Below are 20,179 nucleotides of genomic sequence, written 5' to 3'. Positions count from 1 at the left end.
CAGTTATGTAAAGGAATAATGTGACTCGTCATAACCTTTATAAGTTACCGTTCTTATTGTGCTAAAGGACAAATAATATCAATTTATCTTAGAAAATCATTACGATTAAGGTCAGCACGCGAACTATGATTGGAAATTTTGATTGATAATTGGATTAAGAAGTTTCTATGCGCTGTTTGCTAAAATTTAAAAAAAAAGTACAACCAACAAAAAAAAACTGTTTTTATTCAAAATTTTTAAATAGTTTACCTTATGTTCGCCATTTAACGTTCGAATACACCTGCTTTCACCACAGAAACAATTTGCACACTTTTTGAGCTCATATTTAACAAAACTTATTTTAAGAAAACAAACCAATGAAACCCTCTTTATCAAACTAAAAAAAAAAAAAAAAATAATAACACGCGTGAAGTTGTTTCAATTGGCTCGCTGGTCATCTTTACAAACTTCAACTCGCAATCTTGCATTTTAATTATGGAGGGTAGAGGTAAGAAGAGTCATCTTATATGGGAGAAAAGTTGAAAAAGTGTCCAGTTGTTGCGCTAAATAACAGTTCAAAAATCCTCCACAATGGCGCTGGTGGATGCACAGGGTATGGTATGAATGTAGCAATCGTAGATGAATTGAAGTATGCCGAGTTAAAAAAATTAATGTCACTATCGACTAAAGTAGTTAATTATTGAGAATTTCAACAACTTACGTTGTACAAAATATTGTGGTAAATATAACCTTACTTCCTTGTATCTCCATACTTCCTTGTTTATTTTTCAAGCCTACTCTAACAATATTTATATTTGGCGCTTCTTTTAAGAGTTACCCTGATGCAAATGTGGCGCCATCCTAATTTAATACATTTTGACGACACTTTTTCATATACACAGATGACTCTCCTTACCTCTACCCTCCATAATTTTAATGTTCGTACTAAATTATTAAATAATCTAGATTGTCTCTGCTAAATATATTAAAATTCCTATGAGTGAAAGCAGTAAAAAAGATGTAAGCCTATGAGTGTGAGCGAGACAAAGACAGTGCTCCGATCGTATACGTAGCACGATCTGAGCACGATCGTGATATATCAGCGCTTACCCATAGAGCAAAATAAATATGTCATCAATAAGTCATTCTATCAGCCGGTTACTACCACAGAGTCTACCTGCCAGAGACACGTTGTTCTTGTATACTCTTTATAATGTATGACACGTTATTGCACAGAAAATTAACCTTTTTATAATTTTCTGTGCTTTATTCAACAAAACTTAAAGTAATGTATTTATTTCCTTATCTTTCAAGTATTAATTATTTTGTGAATTGCATTTCGGAATAGTCGAGCAGAATTTAAGAGATATTTATTGTAACGCAAGCCCGGCGGTAGTACCATCACTGCTCAGAGCGCCCTAGGGGAGGGAAGAGCCTTGCCTCTTAACACATTGACTGCTGCCTAACATTAAACATATTCTGCGACTATATGAGCTTGCTACTTAGTACGTACTGATCCCAGGAACTACTAATTTTTGAACGGTTGTTTTTTGTTGTCGAGGTAGGAAAGATTTTTATTTTATATATATATATATATATATATATATATATATACACATATTTCGGTGATAGCCCAGTGATTAGGACTTCGGTTTCGCTTTCGGGGGGGCGAGTTCTAATCCCAGCAAGCGTTTCTAACATATGTGCGTTCTAAGTTATGTGCGTTTTAAACAATTAAAATCGCTTGCTTCAACGGTGAAGGAAAATATCGCGACTAATTAAAATATCGCAGGTTACGCGATATTTCCCTTCACCGTTCTCCATTATTCTCCATAATGTTCTCAAAAGCGTGCGGAATGGTGGACTCCAATCCGCACTGCACCAGAGTTGTGCGCTACCGTCTAGCCGTTCTCTTTGTGAGAGACGACCCGTGCCCTGTAGTAGTTATATGATGGTGATCATGAAGACATTTCTTAAATAATAAAAAATGTTAGTTTGATTTAATACTGTATTAGAAGAGATCGTTATTTAGCGATGAGGCCGCCAAATTGTCCCTTCCTTCTTTTGCATTTTATTTTTTATTTTTGTTTTCTTTTTTCATTCATTCATTCATTCTATGATTGGGATATTAAACATTATTAGAATTAAAAAGTTTATAGTAAATTAAATTAACAATTACGTATAGAAATTTATAAGTATTTAATCTACCTAAAAATAAACTAAGAATTTTGGCTACTTGAATGAAACACAATTTGCGGTAGATCTTAGGAAGTCAGTTTATTGATTTCGAACGTGCTTCTTCTTTTTCTTCTTAGAATGCGCTTCTATGAGTTCATCGATCTCTTTGCTGTCGTCTCCCAGACGTTTTTCACCACTGAAATGGAAATCAACATTAGCACCATCATCCTGATCTTTTTAATGTGCTACTGCGGGCACAAATGTGAGGTTTCCAGGCATTTATTGAAATTAAGTCATATTACACTTAACTCACCTTTTTACAGAAACGAGGTGTTTTTGAGTGGAAGTGTTCAGCGCTTGTCCCCAGTCTAGATCGCTTCCCTTGATGCGATACTGCGCCAGGTCTTCGCCCATTAATCTAGAAAGCTCTTTGCGCTGCTTTCGTTCTAGGTCCTGCAAATGATAAGATAAGAAATGAACAAAATTGTTGTAATTATTATGGCAAAGATATTTTTATTTTTAAGAAACTCGATACGTCTGAACCTCTGTTTTGATAAACTGTCATAAATCACCGTTTTTATTAGCACGACAGCACACTTTAGCTTCATCGAATAGCTCCGGTAGAAAGGAACCCTTTCAATTTGTTCAATGAAGAAGAATATGACAATAGTGCAATTGTCACTGCTGAAAAATGACTTTTTTTTATTGTCAACGTGCATTGGTGCATCTAAGCATCCACTAATGATATTCACAGAAGCACAGAAACTTAAAAACTCACTAAATTGAGAACCTAAAACTTGAAACGAGCGAGCGAGCTAATGGGGTGCGCGAATTGTTGTCGAGGTAACGATGTCTATAGGAAAATCTCATAGCAGTTACAAATTGGCGTAATTATGGTGGGCAGTAATTTTATAATTTACATTAATTGATGTGTTCTTGTATGCCTCAGCTTCGCTCCGCTAACAATCCATTTCCAAACGTTTATTCGTCAAATTTTTATGGAGATGTCAAATTCAACGGTTAATTGCGTTTTTTGTTCAGATCTTTTAACCCGACGAAGCGGAGTGGAAACGTTCCTGAATAGACCAATCTGTTCGTTGCTAGATCCACCCCTGCACGTCATTTAGAACACACCTAAGAGATCCATCTAAATCTGTAGGCTTATTGTTTGTATTTATATTTATTAGTCCCCTTAAAAAAGGTTGCCTGTGAAATATTACTTGACTTTATTAGGCCGCTTTTGGAAGACTATAATTTTCCGTCCCTCTAAGCCCAGGATTGCATTAACCTTTAGGTGTAATAAAGTTATTCTTCCTCTAAAAACAGTAGATATTGTAAAAATAACGTTTCGGCTATACCTTATAAAACATTTTACTTAAGGACCAATCAAAACAACCAAATATTCATTTCATAAACCAAGTTTATTCCTTAACTTCCATAAACCTAAAATTACACCACAGACTAACAATACCTTAGCAGCCTTCGTCAATTCTTCTTGGAGACTCTGTTTCATTGGCCCCTCGGTGCTGACTTCTGATGTTTTGTCTTCTATACCCATTTCCTTGGCCACAGTAACTTCTAAGATGGAATTGAGAGCTGTGTTTATCTTTTTGCATGCTTCGTAAAATTTCGCTAGGATTTGGGAAGCGGGGAGACCCAGTTCGCCTGCGATATCATCAACGTCCTTCATTTGGAAACCCATTGCTACGAAGAGAACCTGGTAGAGAACAAAATAACGTCATTTTTTTAAAAAACTACTCCGCCTGGATCGAACTAATATAAGAAAGTAAAACGTAAAGTAATAGAACTAAAACAGACGCCTTATACTTATAAGAAGGTACTAGGAGCCCATCTATAAAAAACTACCACTTTTTCGCAAAATAATAATAATTGCATTTAACATGTATTTCAGATTTCATATAGAAGTTATTGAAATATAAAATGGTCTACCCCAATTGATATAATGGTTTGATATATTATTTACAAGTGGCTGTGAATTCTACCTTTTATATTATCTAGCAACTTGTTTTTAAATCTTGATCGTCGTAATACCCGCCTATTTTGACCTTAAAAGTTAACACAGCGGATAATACGGTTGCCACCGCGTATTTTCTTATGAAAGTTGTGGAACAAGTGTTTAACTTTCGCCATAGTACACTTTTTCACCAATAGTCCTATATGAAAAGCATCGGCGTTGCAGAACATCGGGTTGTTTTATCTTTTATCTGGAATCCTCAGCCTTGGAAACCTAAGCAGCTTGCTGGTATTCAGGGAACAAGTAGTGAGGAACAAGCGAAGTTTTTACTAGCGGAAAAGGAGAAAATATAAATAAATAAATAATAAATAAATATACTACGACAATACACACATCGCCATCTAGTCCCAAAGTAAGCGTAGCTTGTGTTATGGGTACTAAGATAACTGATGAATAATATACATAAATAGTTATGATAAACACCCAGACACTGAAATAAATTCATGTACATCACACAAATATTGTCCAGCTGTGGGAATCGAACCCACGGCCTTGGACTCAGAAAGCAGGGTCACTGCCCACTGACCCAATCGGCCGTCGTAAATGACATATTGTTTATAGTTTTTAAGACCGAATAAACCTACGCAATGTATAGGATCACTAATTAGACTGACGATAAACTTACCTGTTGTATAGCATCCAATTTTAGCTTCACTTTAGTATGGAAAACGACATTCGCCAACGGCGCCAATAGGTCCGTCAACAGCCTATAATCCGCCTGCTGTCTACAGTAAGATTCTATGCGGGACTGGTCGTGCCCGGACAGATATTGTTCAATCAACTGTTTTGTTAGTACTGTAAATAAGTAAGGAGCTATAATATATATATAAGCGGTAATAAATAAGGAGTCATCTTTATCGAGAGCCTATAACAGTTCACTGCTGGACTAAAGGCTTCTCCCGATGGAAAGATTTCTAACCTGGATCAGGCCAGCGTGGTGATTATGGACATTGGATTGGATGAGGGATCGCTGACAGCTCTCCGTTATACTTCCTGAGTCGCCTCGTACGACAACCGTGGTTTGACAACTGTATTTTGATCTGATGTGATCGGTAAAAGTTAGTTTTAATCTAAGTACAGAGTTTATAACATAATTTCGAAAGTATTTTGAAATTATCAAAACGTTAATTTAAAAAAATTGTTAAACACAGTTATCACAGTGAGTTTACTATATAAATGACGATTTTGATACTGACAAGTTTGCTTGTGAGTTTACTATGTAATTGAAAACTGAATAATACTTTAGAGGCTTTAGAAGCTACTATGCAAGTTTCAGTCTTCATCCTAATAGGGTTGTCATAAGTAAACAATTAGCATGTTTCGAATTAGTTTGTATGGAAAAACAAATATACTTATTTTGATTGAATATTTTTACGGGGTGATTCCTTATTAATTACACTTATAAACCCTTTAGCAGTATTTCGTAATTCCTTTACAAGTTGTATAATTGTCGATTTTAATATTGACAAGATTGCTCACAAAATAGATTACCGAATGTAATATTGTAATATCTTGATGTTGGAAATTTACTCGTAACCGGACCATGTAACGGGAAGTATGCATACAGGTTTTCTTACGATGTTTTCCTCCACCATTCAAGTGTTATCTAATTGCTTAAATTAAAAACGCACATGGCTCCAAAAAGTTGGAAATGAAATTCATTCATTGTTAAAGAATAAGATTGAATCTCACCTGGCTTATTAATCTTCACACTCTCATTCAGCAGAGTAGACAAAGCTAGAGACGCCGGTAGTTTTCTAAACACTCTTCCTAGAAGCCGTGAAAACCTAAGCCTGAAATCTGCATTGTACGCAGCGAGCCATGTAGTGTCTTGAAGCGATCGTAACATTATGCAGGAATGTTCGCCTGTCAGTTCGTTTGCTTTTTGACTAAAAGGTAAAAAAACAAATTATAAAATTAAACTGTTTAAACGCACGAGCGCGCCACATGACCAGGTTGGTCATGTGGCGAGCTCTAAAGATGACGGGTTGAGCGAGCGAGACCAGTCTTGCACTGGTGGCCCCGTGACCAAAGCAGGCCGCTTGGAAGACTCGTCGGAGAGACGACATTGATGCTGTCGCAGGGCCCACTTGGACGAGGCTCGCCACTAATAGAGTGCAGTGGGGCAAGATGGAGGAGGCCTTTATCCGCAGATGGGTACCCAACTAACTTTAATGCAATTATTTAGATTTTCTTTATTTTGTTTATTTCTTAATTTTTTGTAATTCGATGTTAAATATGTTACTTGGGATGAAATGGCTTATTTATTTATTTATTTTTATTAAAAAACCTTCCACGAAAAATCATTCCGGAACCGATACCTACGGCCCCGGCAGGTCCTTTCAGTGTGTCAATTGACACCTAATTTATGTTAAATCTATTTTTGCTTTCTGTTAGTTGACTTCTAAGTAAGTTGATTTCGCAGAGGTTAAATGCTAAACGACCACCCTTTGCGGTGGCTGGATGGAAGACAAGGTATTCGGCAAATAATTTTACATCTCGTGCGTGCAATGCTTGCAACAGTAAATATAGTGTGAGACGGACATTTTTCACGTCAAAATTGGCACTTTTAGGAAAATAATTATGACAAATAATTTTTTTTTTGTAATTTAATTTTGGTGTGTAATTTTTGCTTGGTACATAATCCCTAAGCAGTTTGTAGTCAATGTTATCGTTTATGTATAACCAAGTTGTGGAAACTTCTTTGGTTTATGTGATATAAAAATACGGCATTACTCTCATGTGTTATAAATAGTGACTACTGTTTGTTTCCCATGAAATGCTGATAAATAAATAAATTCTGAAACCTAAGTGACCTGTAGGCATAAAGACAAATTTTATGTTCGGAATTATCTAGTATATCAAAATAATATCTTATTTTTGCAGAAATTAAAGGTTTGCTTGATATAAAGCAAATTATATTATTATTTCTTAATCATAATATAAATAAGTTAGCACAGTTAGTTGCATTTTTATTTGTTCATAAGCAACCTTATGCCTTTATACCTTTTTTATTTTATACCTTTTTTATTTAAAAAAAAAAAAAAAAATTTTAAACCTCTATCAATGGCACTAAAAAAAAATTACAAAAGTATTAATGTGATGGTATCTTTTTAAGTGATATACTCCGAGAGAACAAGCGTTTATTAACCAAGCTACCGCAAGCCGGAACTGTCATAGTCATCATAATTTGAAGAATGAGAAGACTTTCAAACGTGCACTGCAAATCCATCATATTTTAACGATGTATTTTACATTAAAATCTTTCTATTTACCTTAGATAAACCGGCATATATTTCTGAGATTTCCAAAATTTCAATAGCTCCTCAGTAAGTCCGAAACTGGTTCCCAAATAGTCCAAATGCTCCGGCCTCACTTCTGTCAGTCGCTTTAGGAGTGTTGGCGGTTTTGATCTATAAAAAAAAATATCGTTCGCTGAGTATACTTGCGCATTTTAAACCAATGGGTTTTGTTCCAGTAAGGCTAGCACGGGCAGTAGACAAAAATTATATAGAAAAATCCTATTATAAATAAATAAATAAATATACTACGACAATACAAACATCGCCATCTAGTCCCAAAGTAAGCGTAGCTTTGTGTAGGGGTCTAAGAAAACTGATGAATAATTTTTATGAATAATATACATAGATACTTATAATATATAGATAAACACCCAGTCACTGAAGAAAAACATTTATATTCATCACACAAATATTGTCCAGTTGTGGGAATCAAACCCTCGGCCTAGGACTCAGGATGCAGGGTCGCTGCCCACTGCGCTAATCGGCCGTCAAAATCACTAACATTAGTGTAACATGTTAAATGTATGAACGCTTCATAAGTGGCTGTAATAAGGTCAACATGAATATTTGAATTTGTGCGTATATATAGACGGTTTTCCCAGACAAATTTCTATATTTATAAGAAAATGAAATAGTTTAGAAGTAGAGCTTTACAAATTCTTACCTTGGAACTATAGTTTCAGTATGTAACGATTCCGATTTGGTTTGCGTTTGCGCATCATCGTCATCGCTAGGAACTTCGTCGAGGCACGGGATGTCCCCCGAATAGTATGCCGCTAATTGCTGCAAAGCTCTTTTGCCGTAACCCATCTGTTTTGATTAGAAATAACACATAGTTGTTCTAACATTTTCTATGGCCATGTTTTCAAACGTTTCATATTTTTTAGGATTTTTAAATACCACTTTTAGGTGTCCAATGATTATTAGTACATTATTTTCATCAACCTACTCCCACTTACAGTCCCACAGCTGGGCAAAATGTTCTTGTCTCATAGAGGAAAGTACTTTTGGGCATTACCCACAAAGCTGCTCTAATACGAGTTAGTTGGTTTAACGATTATTATCACAAGTTGGTAACAAAAACTGGTACCGACCACTTACTGTGCTCCCCGAGGCATGGCGGTGCATAGGGCTAATATTCCAAGTGTCTGGTACTGAGAATATATAACAGAAAAACCGAATACCTAACAGTTTTTGGCCCAATCCATTATCGATCCCACAACCTCGAGATCCGTAGATGGACATATCAAACGCTGGACCAGCGAGGCAAGTAAAAGCGGTTGTAAGCTCTTAATAATCTCTAAGTGCAAGGACATAATATGAATACTCACGCGTTGATAGGACGGATGTGTAGCTATCCTAACGACTCGAGCTCCAGACAGTTTCGGGAAGTCCTTATCGCCAAACTGCTCACAGATATTCCAAGGTATTAAATCTCCGGCGGCTTTCCTACCTCTACCTAGGCTGTCTTTTACAGATCTAGAAATAACAAATTTTTGAGAAACCTATAAATATTTGCCTATATCTTAAAAATGGCTAATGCAATGTTACGAAAATAAATAAATCCTAAAACAAAACGACTTATTTCTCTATACATATTTTACTTATTTCTATATTAAAAAATGCAGGCAAATTAGGATTAGATTAAATTTTCGAAAGATTTAGATTCGGGTATTAGATTTCATTTTGTGGGGCTGAAAGATGTAAATAAAATGAAATTGTATTTAAGCATACCTGTCTGATAAGTTTCCTTCGAGGCACAGCTGTATGACGCACAGAATTTCCGGCATAGTCGTCGATTTTGGAGGTGTGGGTGCGAGCAATACGAACAGACAGTGCGCCGGCGCATCCGCCAGGAGTTGGATGTCGTTGGGACTATTCTGTTAAGGTTTGAAAAAAGTTCCAATAATATTTAACGATGCTAACATCAAAGTATGGTACATTCTTTCGGAAAACAAGCATGATCTTGCGCTTAGTTCAAACGCTACGCAATCATCATCCGTTACACTGCCAATGTAACTATGGTAAAGAAGGTATAAGCTGGTCTAGAATTTTTTGCAATGACATATAGAATAGAAACCGTAAAACGTAAACGTTCCAAATGTTTGGAAGGTAAAACAAAAATTTGGCCTGCGTAATGAATGAAGCGTGATAAAACCTTTAAAAAAACACTCGCACACCCACAGCCTCACCCAAGCACCCAACACACGCAAACACACTCACATAAACACATCCATACAAAAGCACGCGCGCGCACACGCACGCACACATGCACATACACGCACACACTCACGCACACACACACACACACACATACACACACATACACACACACACACACACACACACACACACACACGCACACACACTCACAAAAGTCAAACTGATAGCGTGTATGTCACATTAGTTTACATGTTAACTTATAATAAGAATACATCGAGAAAGCATACCTTATAATGACTGGCGACGTATATAGCGACGAGACGATGTAGAAACGCCTCTGCAGCGCGATGATAGCAAAACAATGCATCACGATTGACTCGTAACAATTCACAGGATGCTGGAGGCGGAGATCCTACCCCTAATGATGGAGTAGGTGCTTCGAGGCATAGGAATGAGTTGAGCCAACTCTCTATTGGATCCCCAGCGCGATAACGTATGGGTTCTTCTAATTTTATCTGCCGATTAAACATTAATTTTATAGGACTTAAATTATCTTTTTATTCCTTAAAGTCATTTTAAATTTTCTGATAATTATATTAAATCCTATGTAGTTTCGATTTAAATTTACGCTTACGTAAAGATTTGTCATTGATTGCATTGGGTGATAAAAATTAATAAAGCCAAATGCTTTCTCTGTACAAAAACATATGGAATGTTAAAAACAAAAACCGCATTTCAGCACTCCACTTAAGATAAAATATTTTATTTAAGCTATAACTCATAACATAAAATATTTCACATTGAAATGTTATGGAATTTATTAGATATACTGCATCATTTTGATTTAATATATAATATAATAATTTCAGTTAATATAATATAATAATTTTCAGATTAATATATAATATAATATATGTTAATATATAATATAATAATTTTCAGATTGAATCCAATAACTAGAGGATTTTATATTAATTACGTTGTACCATTTCAGGAATAAAATAATAAGAACTGGAAGTGCGAGTCGGACTCGCGCACGTGGGGTTCCGTACCATTCTATAAAAGGCGCAATTATCATGCCTGTTGTATTGGAGCCCGCTTAAATATTTATTTTATTCTATTTTTTAGGAATTTGTTGTTAAAGCGACAATTGAAGTACATAATCTGTGAAAATGTCAACAGACTTACTATAGCGGTTCATGAGATACAGCCTTGTGACAGACGGACGGATCGCGGAGTCTTAGTAATAGGCAGAGTAATTACGTATCTCGCGATAGGTTTGCGACAGGCGTAAATCTTGCAATCACTGCAGTCAAACGTTACTTTTCTATACAATAAATAAACAAAAGTGACGTTTGACAGCCGTATTTGCAGGATTTACGCCTGTCGACCGAGGGTACAGAATCCTAGAAGGGAAACTATTTTATAAACTTACCGGCGGTGGAGCATTATTTTCATTCTGTAGTTGAGCGAAGAGTTTTAAGGACAAAGCACGTCCTGTCCCTTCATATCCAGACACAGTCGAAGATAGAAAGGCCAGTGGCGCCTTGGAGGCGGCTGCGGCCACGTGGACTAACGGGATGGCCGCCGCTTCGTCCACTAGCACCAGGTCTGCCACCGACAGCAGAGAGTGGTCGTCCGGGGTTATGTACTGTTTTAAATAGGAATTCATCAAGGACTTAGTTACGTACTGCCAAATTACCTACATGAAGGGGTGATAGCCTTTCGGGAGGCAGAGTTCGGATCCCAGTACCTGTAACTCTAAAATATCACTTGCTTCAATTGTGAAGGAAAACATCGTGAAGAAACCGGAATGCCTGAGTGTTCTCTATAATGTTCTCAAAGGTGTGTGGAGTCCACGAATCCGCACTGGGCCAGCGTGGGGGACTACAGCCCTAACCCTCACAGTGGGAGGAGATCCGAGCCCTGTAGTAGGCCGGTAATGGGTTTATATGATGGAGTCTTCTATGCCAAGTAAAGCCTGTCCAGGAAAATAAAAACCTTATTGCGGATAAAAATAGAGCTATTTTTTTTTCTATACACTTGCTCTGTCAAATGTAATGTCATGCAAATATGGCGCCTCCTGGACAGGTTTTCTCTTTTCCTGGTCAGGTTTCACTTAGTTATGTACTGCTAAGTGATGTACTATTGAAATTTTGTACAAGTCTTTCAGTTGAAACAGTTTTCATAGACCTGTACTAACATAATAGTTATAGACCTCCCTGGCGCAGCGGTGAGCGCTGTGGTTTTAAGCTGGTCCCGGGTTCGATTCCCAGATTTGGAAATTTATTATTTCCAAATTTTGTCTGTCTGGGAGGCTTCGGCCGTGGCTAGTAACCACCCTACCGACGAAAACTTGCCGCTAAGCGATTTAGCGTTCCAATATTATGTCGCATAGAAACCGATTAGAGATATGGATTAAAGATAACTGCCATACTCACAGGTTAGCCCCCTACTATCTTAGACAGCATCATCTCTTACCACCAGGTGAGATTGCAGTCAAGGGCTAACTTATAGTGCAATACAAAAAAAAGCTCACCTGTACAGTCTGCCTCGAATTCCTTGCGATATTGATTCTCACTATTGCCTTCTTAAAGTCCGGATTAGTTGACCTCACGATATTATAATCTATGTGCTCTTGATACAGACAGGCGTCTAAGCCTTTTAGCACGAATTCGAACAACGTGATCAAGTTCTCCGGATGTGGAGATGTGACGTAAATGTTGACGTAGCCTAGAGCTACTGCTGCGGAAACTGCTAGGCCGAGACAGGCAGATTTGCCTCGACCTCTAGCCGCTGTGAGGCAGTGAGGTGGCCTGAAATAACGGAACTTATTAATCAGCGGCCACTTTTTAATATTTATATCCTCTACTAGCTTGCGACTTCTTCCGCGTATAAGTCAACCTTAAAAGATAGACATATGCTGTGGCGGACTTTTTTTTAGAATTTTTTTTAAAAAAACATGAAAAAAACTTCGTTTTTGAAACAAGCATAGAACCAATGAAGGTTCTATGCTCTTTTTGGTCTTAGCGTGATGATATATAGCCTACAGATAAATAGGTTATCCAAAACTTAAAGAATTTTTCAAATCGAACTAGTAGTTCCTGACATCATCGCGTTCAAGTATACAAACGGACAAACTCTTCAGCTTTATGCAACGTGTACCATAATTACGAAATAATATTTAAGTATATATATATATATACTAGCTGTTGCCCGCGACTTCGTCTGCGTTTGATTTTGTTTTTAAAGTATTCAGTATTGCTAAGCCTTAAATGAGTATAGTAGTATATATATATATAACATGTGACTATCAATTCATTATAGACAAAAAATTTGCAATAAAATAAAATTGCGACTATAATTAAAGATCTAAGCTACCCTATCTCTTAAGTCGGACCAGACTGCTCACGGAGTGCCAATTTAATTTAAAATCGGTTAAGTAGTTTAAGAGTCCATCGCGGACAAACATCGTGACAGGAGATTTATATATATTAAGATATATATATATATATATATATTATATATATATAAGCATACTTAAATATTATATATATAAAAATTGTAAAAATATGAAATCAAAAGAAGTAGGTATATTTATTTCCAAATATAAACGAATTCAAACCATTCTAAGTTTTTACTTATGAAAACTCTATTGAAGATAAAAGACCGACACGCGCAAAGTACCTACGCTACGCGAGGCGTAGCTAATAAAGTGACAGGAGTCACATGATTTAAATTTTGCATGTAATGTTAAGGCTGTATCTGATTTCTTTTGAAGTATTATTTCGTTTTCATTTACACGCTACGTTGTATATTAGCATAAGATTTGCAGACAACTACAAATTAAGGAAATACAAGAATCATAGAAAAACACTACAATGTGTAGAATGCAAAAAAATGTCTTTATCCCTTGGTAGCGATTAGGATTACTAGTTACATATTAAAAGTGCAGTAGTATTGGTAAGTGTGGAGTACAAAATATTCCTGTAACTATATTTTAACTAGAGGATACATTACTGTCTACATTGTCAATTGTCATGTCTGGATACATTACAATTGTATGGACAGTCCTAAAAATTGTTCTGTCTTTTTCCTTGGGTAACAGTCATCATACATTTCGATAACACAATGGCTGTAGTATGAAGCTTCATAACCTGGGTCATTAATCATCATTACCATCATCATATGAACCCAGTACCGGCCCACTGCAGGGCACGGGTCTCCTCCCACAATCAGAAGGGGTTAAGTCCATCACGTTGGCCCAGTCCGGATCGGTGGACTCCACACACCGGACTCCACTTCAGGCATGCAGGTTTCCTTCGCCATTGTAGCAAGTGAATAATATTTTAATTACTTAAAAAACGCACATAACTTAGAAAAGTTAGAGGTGCATGCTGGTATTCGAACTCGGCCTGCCGAAAGTGAAGTCGAGCTCCTACCCATCGGCTATCACCGCTACCATTGGGCCATTAATAATGTTATCTAAATTTTGGAAAGCTAGCTAGCGAAACATGATAAAGTAGGCGTGTTAATCCAAATATGAAACTGCCAGCCAAAAAAAAAAGTTTATTCCGTTGGAACTTGTCTGCTTACACAATTTTCATTATGACACGGAAGCTGTAGAACTATTGTCCTTGTTTTTGCGCCCATTTTTTGTTTTATTTTTTTTATTCTCTGGGCCGTTTTGCATACGTAACCACGCATTTTACGTCGCATTTTACGTGTATTGTACATTTTACGTACTTATTTTTTTACTTTAAGATCCTGCACATCTAATTTAATTAATTTGCCCTTACCTGGACTGTTTGTCTGCTAAAGTATTGATAAGCGCGACGAGTGCCGTCGCCTGTTCGTACGTGCGACATAATGCGACCAGTGGACCAGCTGGTGGTGAATCTGACAATGACGATACTAAATCTTTCAGTTTTGGATTTACTCGCTGAAATAAAGTATAAAATTAAATTAAATATAGCCCCTAAGTGTGTTTTGGGCTTATTAAATACCCCTTTTGTATACCATTTGGAGCTTGTGTAAGCAATCAAATGTTTGTTTTTGCAGTGAACGGTATGCATTGAGAATGCAAGGGGTATGGATTTAACATAACGTACCTATTTATGTGGGTATATTATTCATAAAAATATTCATCAGTCATCTTTGCACCCCTAGCTATGCTTACTTTGGGGCTAGATGGCGATTTAAGTATTCTCATAGCATATTTATTTATTTTGTTAATTTAGATGCAATAAATAGACTGATTACAAGCAATGTTAATACCTCTGGAACAGCGTCAACAGGTTCAATTTGTGCAGTTTTAGATGATATAGGAAGCACAGTCAGCGTGTCGTCCAGAACTAGGCAGCGCGGGTTATCGGCTAGCGACAGTAGAAATCGCTCGTTGAAACGATTTACGACTGTATCATAGGCTTCTGTTTTGAATCTGAATCAAAATAAGATGTTAAGTGAAAATTTCTTATAAGATACCGCATCTAAACATGTGAATTCCTTTTTTTAGTGGATCCATCTAAGAACTAGAACTCATTTTGAGGAAGTTTGTTTATCAGCCCAACATGGAAAAAACATCCACAATTGTACGGAACAAAATGTTATATGTAAATTTGCAAATATAATGAAGTACAAAAAAGATATATTGACCAATAAACAATAATTTTCTTGGTTCTGTTTCCTTAAAATGTAAACCATTACCTACAGGGCACTAAATACTCCTCTTCTAAGAGAAAGAAGCCCAAATATAGCTAGATAATAGGATAGTGACAATGATGATTAAAATTAATTAATATAAAAACCTTGAATGTACATCCATTGATATTGAGTGCAATTGCCTCAAAGAGTCCATAGTTTTCAGCAAGAAAATAATAAGACCACCTCCTTCAACCGTTTCAACTGTTCGAGCCATCAAGTTCGGTGTCAAAGCTTCAAAGTCCTGTAAAAGTTTATAACAAGTTTTTATCGTATGATTTATCTATTAATTAACAAAAAAAATATAGATGCACTATTTTCATACATTTGCGTTAACAACGCTAGAAAACTAGCTAGAATAAATAAATGTTTAAAAAATTAAATTGACTTTGAAATTGAATTAGAGCAACGATGTGAGATTGCAGTCAAGGACCAAAATTTTAGTGGAATAAAATGAAAGTTTTTCATTATTATAAAAAAAATCAAATTACCTGTAAAACACAAACACCATAAGTCTGTCCTAGCATAGCATGGCTCTCAGAGTAGTATCGGCCGTGTATTGTTGTAGCAACTCTGAATGAATCAAATAGAGATTCTTCTGAGACTTCTAATTTACCAGCAGCTATCTTCTTTGCCCTTTTACGTCCATGACTAAAAACCACATAAAATCATTAAATAGTTGGTTATGATACAAATACTCAAAGCTTGGGATTAAATACAACAACCAAAATTTAATACTATGGTTTAATTATTGTTTTGTCAATGAATGCATGGAACCTCCTAAAGCTTAAAGGCAATACACAAGTTGAATTATATATTGCAATCTGACAGTGCAAGGTTCGGTTAAGATATGTTGTTAACATAAAGACAGATAAATATTCTACCACTACACTACTTCTACCCTTTTCTCATCCTATATCTATGAGATGAGGGTTTTAGACTTTAGACTGACTGAAACAATTTTGGCAAAAGCCTGTGATTGCAAATATAAATGCAACACCCAATGAAGATCTATTAAAATTGAGATAAACTTTACACATTTGTATAATAATTGCATTATCTAATCCTTCCAAGCATTTTATCAGCAATAGAGTTATACAAATGTGGAATGCCTTGCCTGGAGATGCAGAATCACTGAATCAGTTCAAGAATAGACAGGACAAACATAAAAAAGATAAAAGGCACAAGATATGATATAGACTGTTCAGTGAAAGCTGCTGAGTGATAAACCACTAAGACACTGGGAGGTATCTTTGCATCATTCGAGTCCATGTAGGACTGAGGTGCATCGATAATGCAGTTGTATTTATATCAAAATACCCACCAACTCAATGTCATGAACATAAATATATGGCAAATATGAATTTATAGTTATCAAAAGTTTAATCATTTACCCACTTTATTAATTTACTGTAACATTAGTATATTATATATATACTATAATAATAATGAGTTATACTAAATGTGCAGCTAGAGCTTGAGGTTAGGAACATAGATGGGATCACAATAAACCTATCATCATTATCAACCGACCCACTACAGGGCACAGGTCTATGAGAAAAAGAATGGTTGAAGTCGTAGTCTGCCACACTGGCCAAGTATGGATTTGTAGACAAGATTTTCAGCAGGATTTAAATATTAATGTAGAAATTGAAGAAGAATGAGTTTCACTCACTTGCTTATAGCTTCATCTTTATTCTTATAGCACCATAGTACTGTAGGCCTGGCCTTTACTGTTGACTTTACTAACATATCATATAGAATAGGTACCTGAAACAATTTTAATCAGAATATTATATGTAGTCAGAATCTATCTTAGATACTAAAAAAATTTTAACTTCTAAAAATACTTGTCAGATTTTACAAAACATTTTTGCCTTTGATAATCCTTATATTTGAGGACAGCAGTAGGGCTGTCACTTTCCAGTATAAAGAAGTGGAGCAGTGAAAATAAATTTGTGTGCATTTGGTAATTAATAACACTACTATTCTACTATTATTTTTATTGCAAAAGTTTGTAAGGATGGATGTTTTTTCCCCTTTCAGGCCAAATCTCCTGAACTAATTCAGTTAAAACTCTACAGAAGTTAATGTTATAGATCAGAATAACACTTAGGTTACAATGCTGCCCGCCAAACCACAGTTAAGCAGCATGGTGGGTGTAACAACATTTGATTTGATATGTATCCTCAGTACAGCAACATGGAGACAAAAAGTTAAATTTTCTCCAGGTTACATCTACAGAAAGGGAATAAAATTTATTGTCGACAATGAATAGTCCAAGAAGTTTACCCCCTGTCCCCGTGGACCGTGGAGAAAATTACTCCTGCCGGTGCATGGTACATTTTATACAAACAGAAACACGTGCTACTTGGACGTTTAACTAACCTACGTATCCTGAGTTCCTAGTATCTACTAGGCCAACGAAGCCTAGTTTCAAATAATATTAGAAGCACTTACTTGATCTCGGCTTTTGTCTCCTACGAGGAGAAACATCGTCCGGTGGCCAAGCTTCACCCCATTTTCAATCATAACCCTTATACGGTTATCTATTTTCTTCTTCACCATTATTACTGCTTTCTATAACTTTTAATTTAATACTCCTTTACCTTAACTTAATGTAAGAAACATAAATTTTTTATTTTTAACCTCAAACCGCATGTTTATCATCAATTTTCATTGACATTAGACATAGATAGGAACTGACATTTGACAATGACACTTGACAGAATATTTTTTTTTTCAACCAGGTTTACTGCCCTGTGAGTATGGAGGGTAGAGGTAAGGAGAGTCATCTTATATGGGAGTAAAGTTGAAAAAGTGTCCAGTGTATGCGCTAAATAACAGTTCAAAAATCCTCCACAATGGCGCTGGTGGATGCACAGGGTATGGTATGAATGTAGCAATCGTAGATGTATTGAAGTATGCCGAGTTAAAAAATTTAATTTCATTATCGACTAAAGTAGTTAATTATTGAGAATTTCAACAACTTACGTTGTACAAAATATTGTGGTAAATATAACCTTACTTCCTTGTATCTCCATACTTCCTTGTTTATTTTTCAAGCCTACTCTAACAATATTTATATTTGGCGCTTCTTTTAAGAGTTACCCTGATGCAAATGTGGCGCCATCCTAATTTAATACATTTTGACGACACTTTTTCATATACACAGATGACTCTCCTTACCTCTACCCTCCATACCTGTGAGTTTGCTTTTTTTAAAAGTGGCAGACAATATCACCATCATCATCATCGATTCAATTAATTGACGTCCACTGCTGGACATAGGTCTTTCGTAGGGAGTTTCACTATCCATGGTCGTATGCCGCTTGCCTCCAGCAACTCCTAGCGACTTTCCTGATATCGCCTGTCCACCTATTGGGGACGTACCGTACCGACGTACGCTGCATTTACCGGTGCGGGGTCGCCATTCCAACACCTTAAGACCCCAACGTCCATCGGTTCCCCGAGTTGCCCATTTCTACTTCAGCTTTGAACTCGCTGAGCTATGTCGGTAACTCTAGTTCTTCTACGGATCTCCTCCTAGCATTGCTCTCTCCATCAACCGCTGAGTGACTCTGAGCCTTCATATGAGGCCCATAGTAAGCAACCACGTTGCAGATCCCTTTATCATCACTGACAACACGCATTGTTCTAAGACTTTAGTTTAATCTGCAGGCACTGAAGAAATTGGACGAGAAGATTCCACGAAGGTTCACCTCTTTTTTGAAAGTGGAGGTCCAACTAACTGGTCCGTGTGTCGTAGGTATATGTACTCGTCTACAAATCGAGTGCAGAGATCCCAACAATTACGGACCATGAGCGTTAGACATAATTTTCCTGTTGCTCATCTTCATACGAGGCCCACCTGCTTAGAAATTCTGCTGAGGTCATTGACCATCGCATTAAGGTCTCCCAGACAATAATATACTTGTCCGATATAATTTTTATTAGGCTGTAGATTTTAACTTTATTATTATAAAATAAAATCTAGGTAGAATGCCATGTGCAAGCTAGCCTTATTCTTCAATTAATTCACCCATTGGTGAACCATTTTATATTGAGAAAAAATAATTGTGACCAATCAAAATCAGTTTTATACTGAACGGGATATTGGATATATGATCATTAGCAGATTTCTTGAGGTTTGGCACTCCGTGTATTAATCTCTGAATCCATCCTCAAAAATCTAAATGTCAGCTTTCAAACAGTTCATATTTGAAAGCCGTTCTTTTTTAAAAAAATTACATTTACGACACTTTTTGGGGAAATGCGTATAAAAAAATATCCTTCCCTCCTTTCATGATTCTGTAAACGGCATTGGCTTCCTAAATAATTTATCATTATCATAGTGCTATTTATAGAAGTATAAGTCTACAATGAAATATATAAAAATCGTAAAGAATGCGTCAACTTGCACCGAAATCGCATGAAAATGGCTAAAAAAATAAGCCAAATAAAAATATGATTTTCAATAGTTTTTTTAGGCATAGATTAATTATTGCAAATCTTAGGTCGATAAACCTTGCTCTTTGCAGTATACTATTTGGTCGCATAGTTTAATAAATAGCGAAAAATTAAAATTACGGGAAACTGTGAACTGTGGGGAAGGGAATCACTTGACCAATATTATACTATTATGTTATGCTTACAGCCCACAACAGTTAACGTGGGTGAAACGCGCGAATAAGGCATTCGTGGTGAACTATTGTTATTAATATTTGAGTTAATTTTGATGTCTTTACTCTTTACAGAAAGACTTCCACGGTATTACTTTTAGTTTATAGTCTTGCAACACTGAGTGCGACGCTGCTTCGGC

At 36.2% G+C, this 20,179-nt stretch overlaps 1 protein-coding gene across 1 annotated transcript; it reads right to left on the bottom strand.

Annotated features, from left to right (window-relative positions):
* Positions 1-2,230: 2,230 nt before the first annotated feature.
* On the bottom strand, positions 2,231-18,051 carry LOC120625165 (RNA cytidine acetyltransferase). The gene is made up of 18 exons (XM_039892137.1): positions 17,818-18,051; positions 17,033-17,127; positions 15,849-16,008; positions 15,465-15,601; positions 14,935-15,097; positions 14,457-14,599; positions 12,197-12,473; positions 11,093-11,308; positions 9,945-10,172; positions 9,229-9,374; positions 8,826-8,973; positions 8,159-8,304; positions 7,468-7,605; positions 5,885-6,081; positions 4,818-4,987; positions 3,629-3,874; positions 2,471-2,610; positions 2,231-2,353 (listed from the first exon to the last, which is right to left on the bottom strand). Exons 1-18 carry the CDS (start codon positions 17,923-17,925, stop codon positions 2,257-2,259), a joined length of 2,955 nt encoding a protein of 984 aa, XP_039748071.1. The 5' UTR covers positions 17,926-18,051; the 3' UTR covers positions 2,231-2,256.
* Between the last annotated feature and the right edge of the window lie 2,128 nt (positions 18,052-20,179).

This window comes from Pararge aegeria, chromosome 7, assembly GCF_905163445.1.
Source record: "Pararge aegeria chromosome 7, ilParAegt1.1, whole genome shotgun sequence".
NCBI lineage: Eukaryota > Metazoa > Arthropoda > Insecta > Lepidoptera > Nymphalidae > Pararge > Pararge aegeria.
This window is presented reverse-complemented; position numbering and strand designations above follow the sequence as displayed.

Bases quoted from the DNA above. Each gene is read 5' to 3' on its own strand.
- LOC120625165 (XM_039892137.1), bottom strand. From the start codon at position 17,925: ATGGTGAAGAAGAAAATAGATAACCGTATAAGGGTTATGATTGAAAAT. The intron at 15,098-15,464 runs GTTTTTATATTA...ATTTTGATTCAG, and splicing joins TCAATGGATGTACATTCAAG to ATTCAAAACAGAAGCCTATG. The intron at 9,375-9,944 runs GTATGCTTTCTC...AAACCTTAACAG, and splicing joins ACGTCGCCAGTCATTATAAG to AATAGTCCCAACGACATCCA.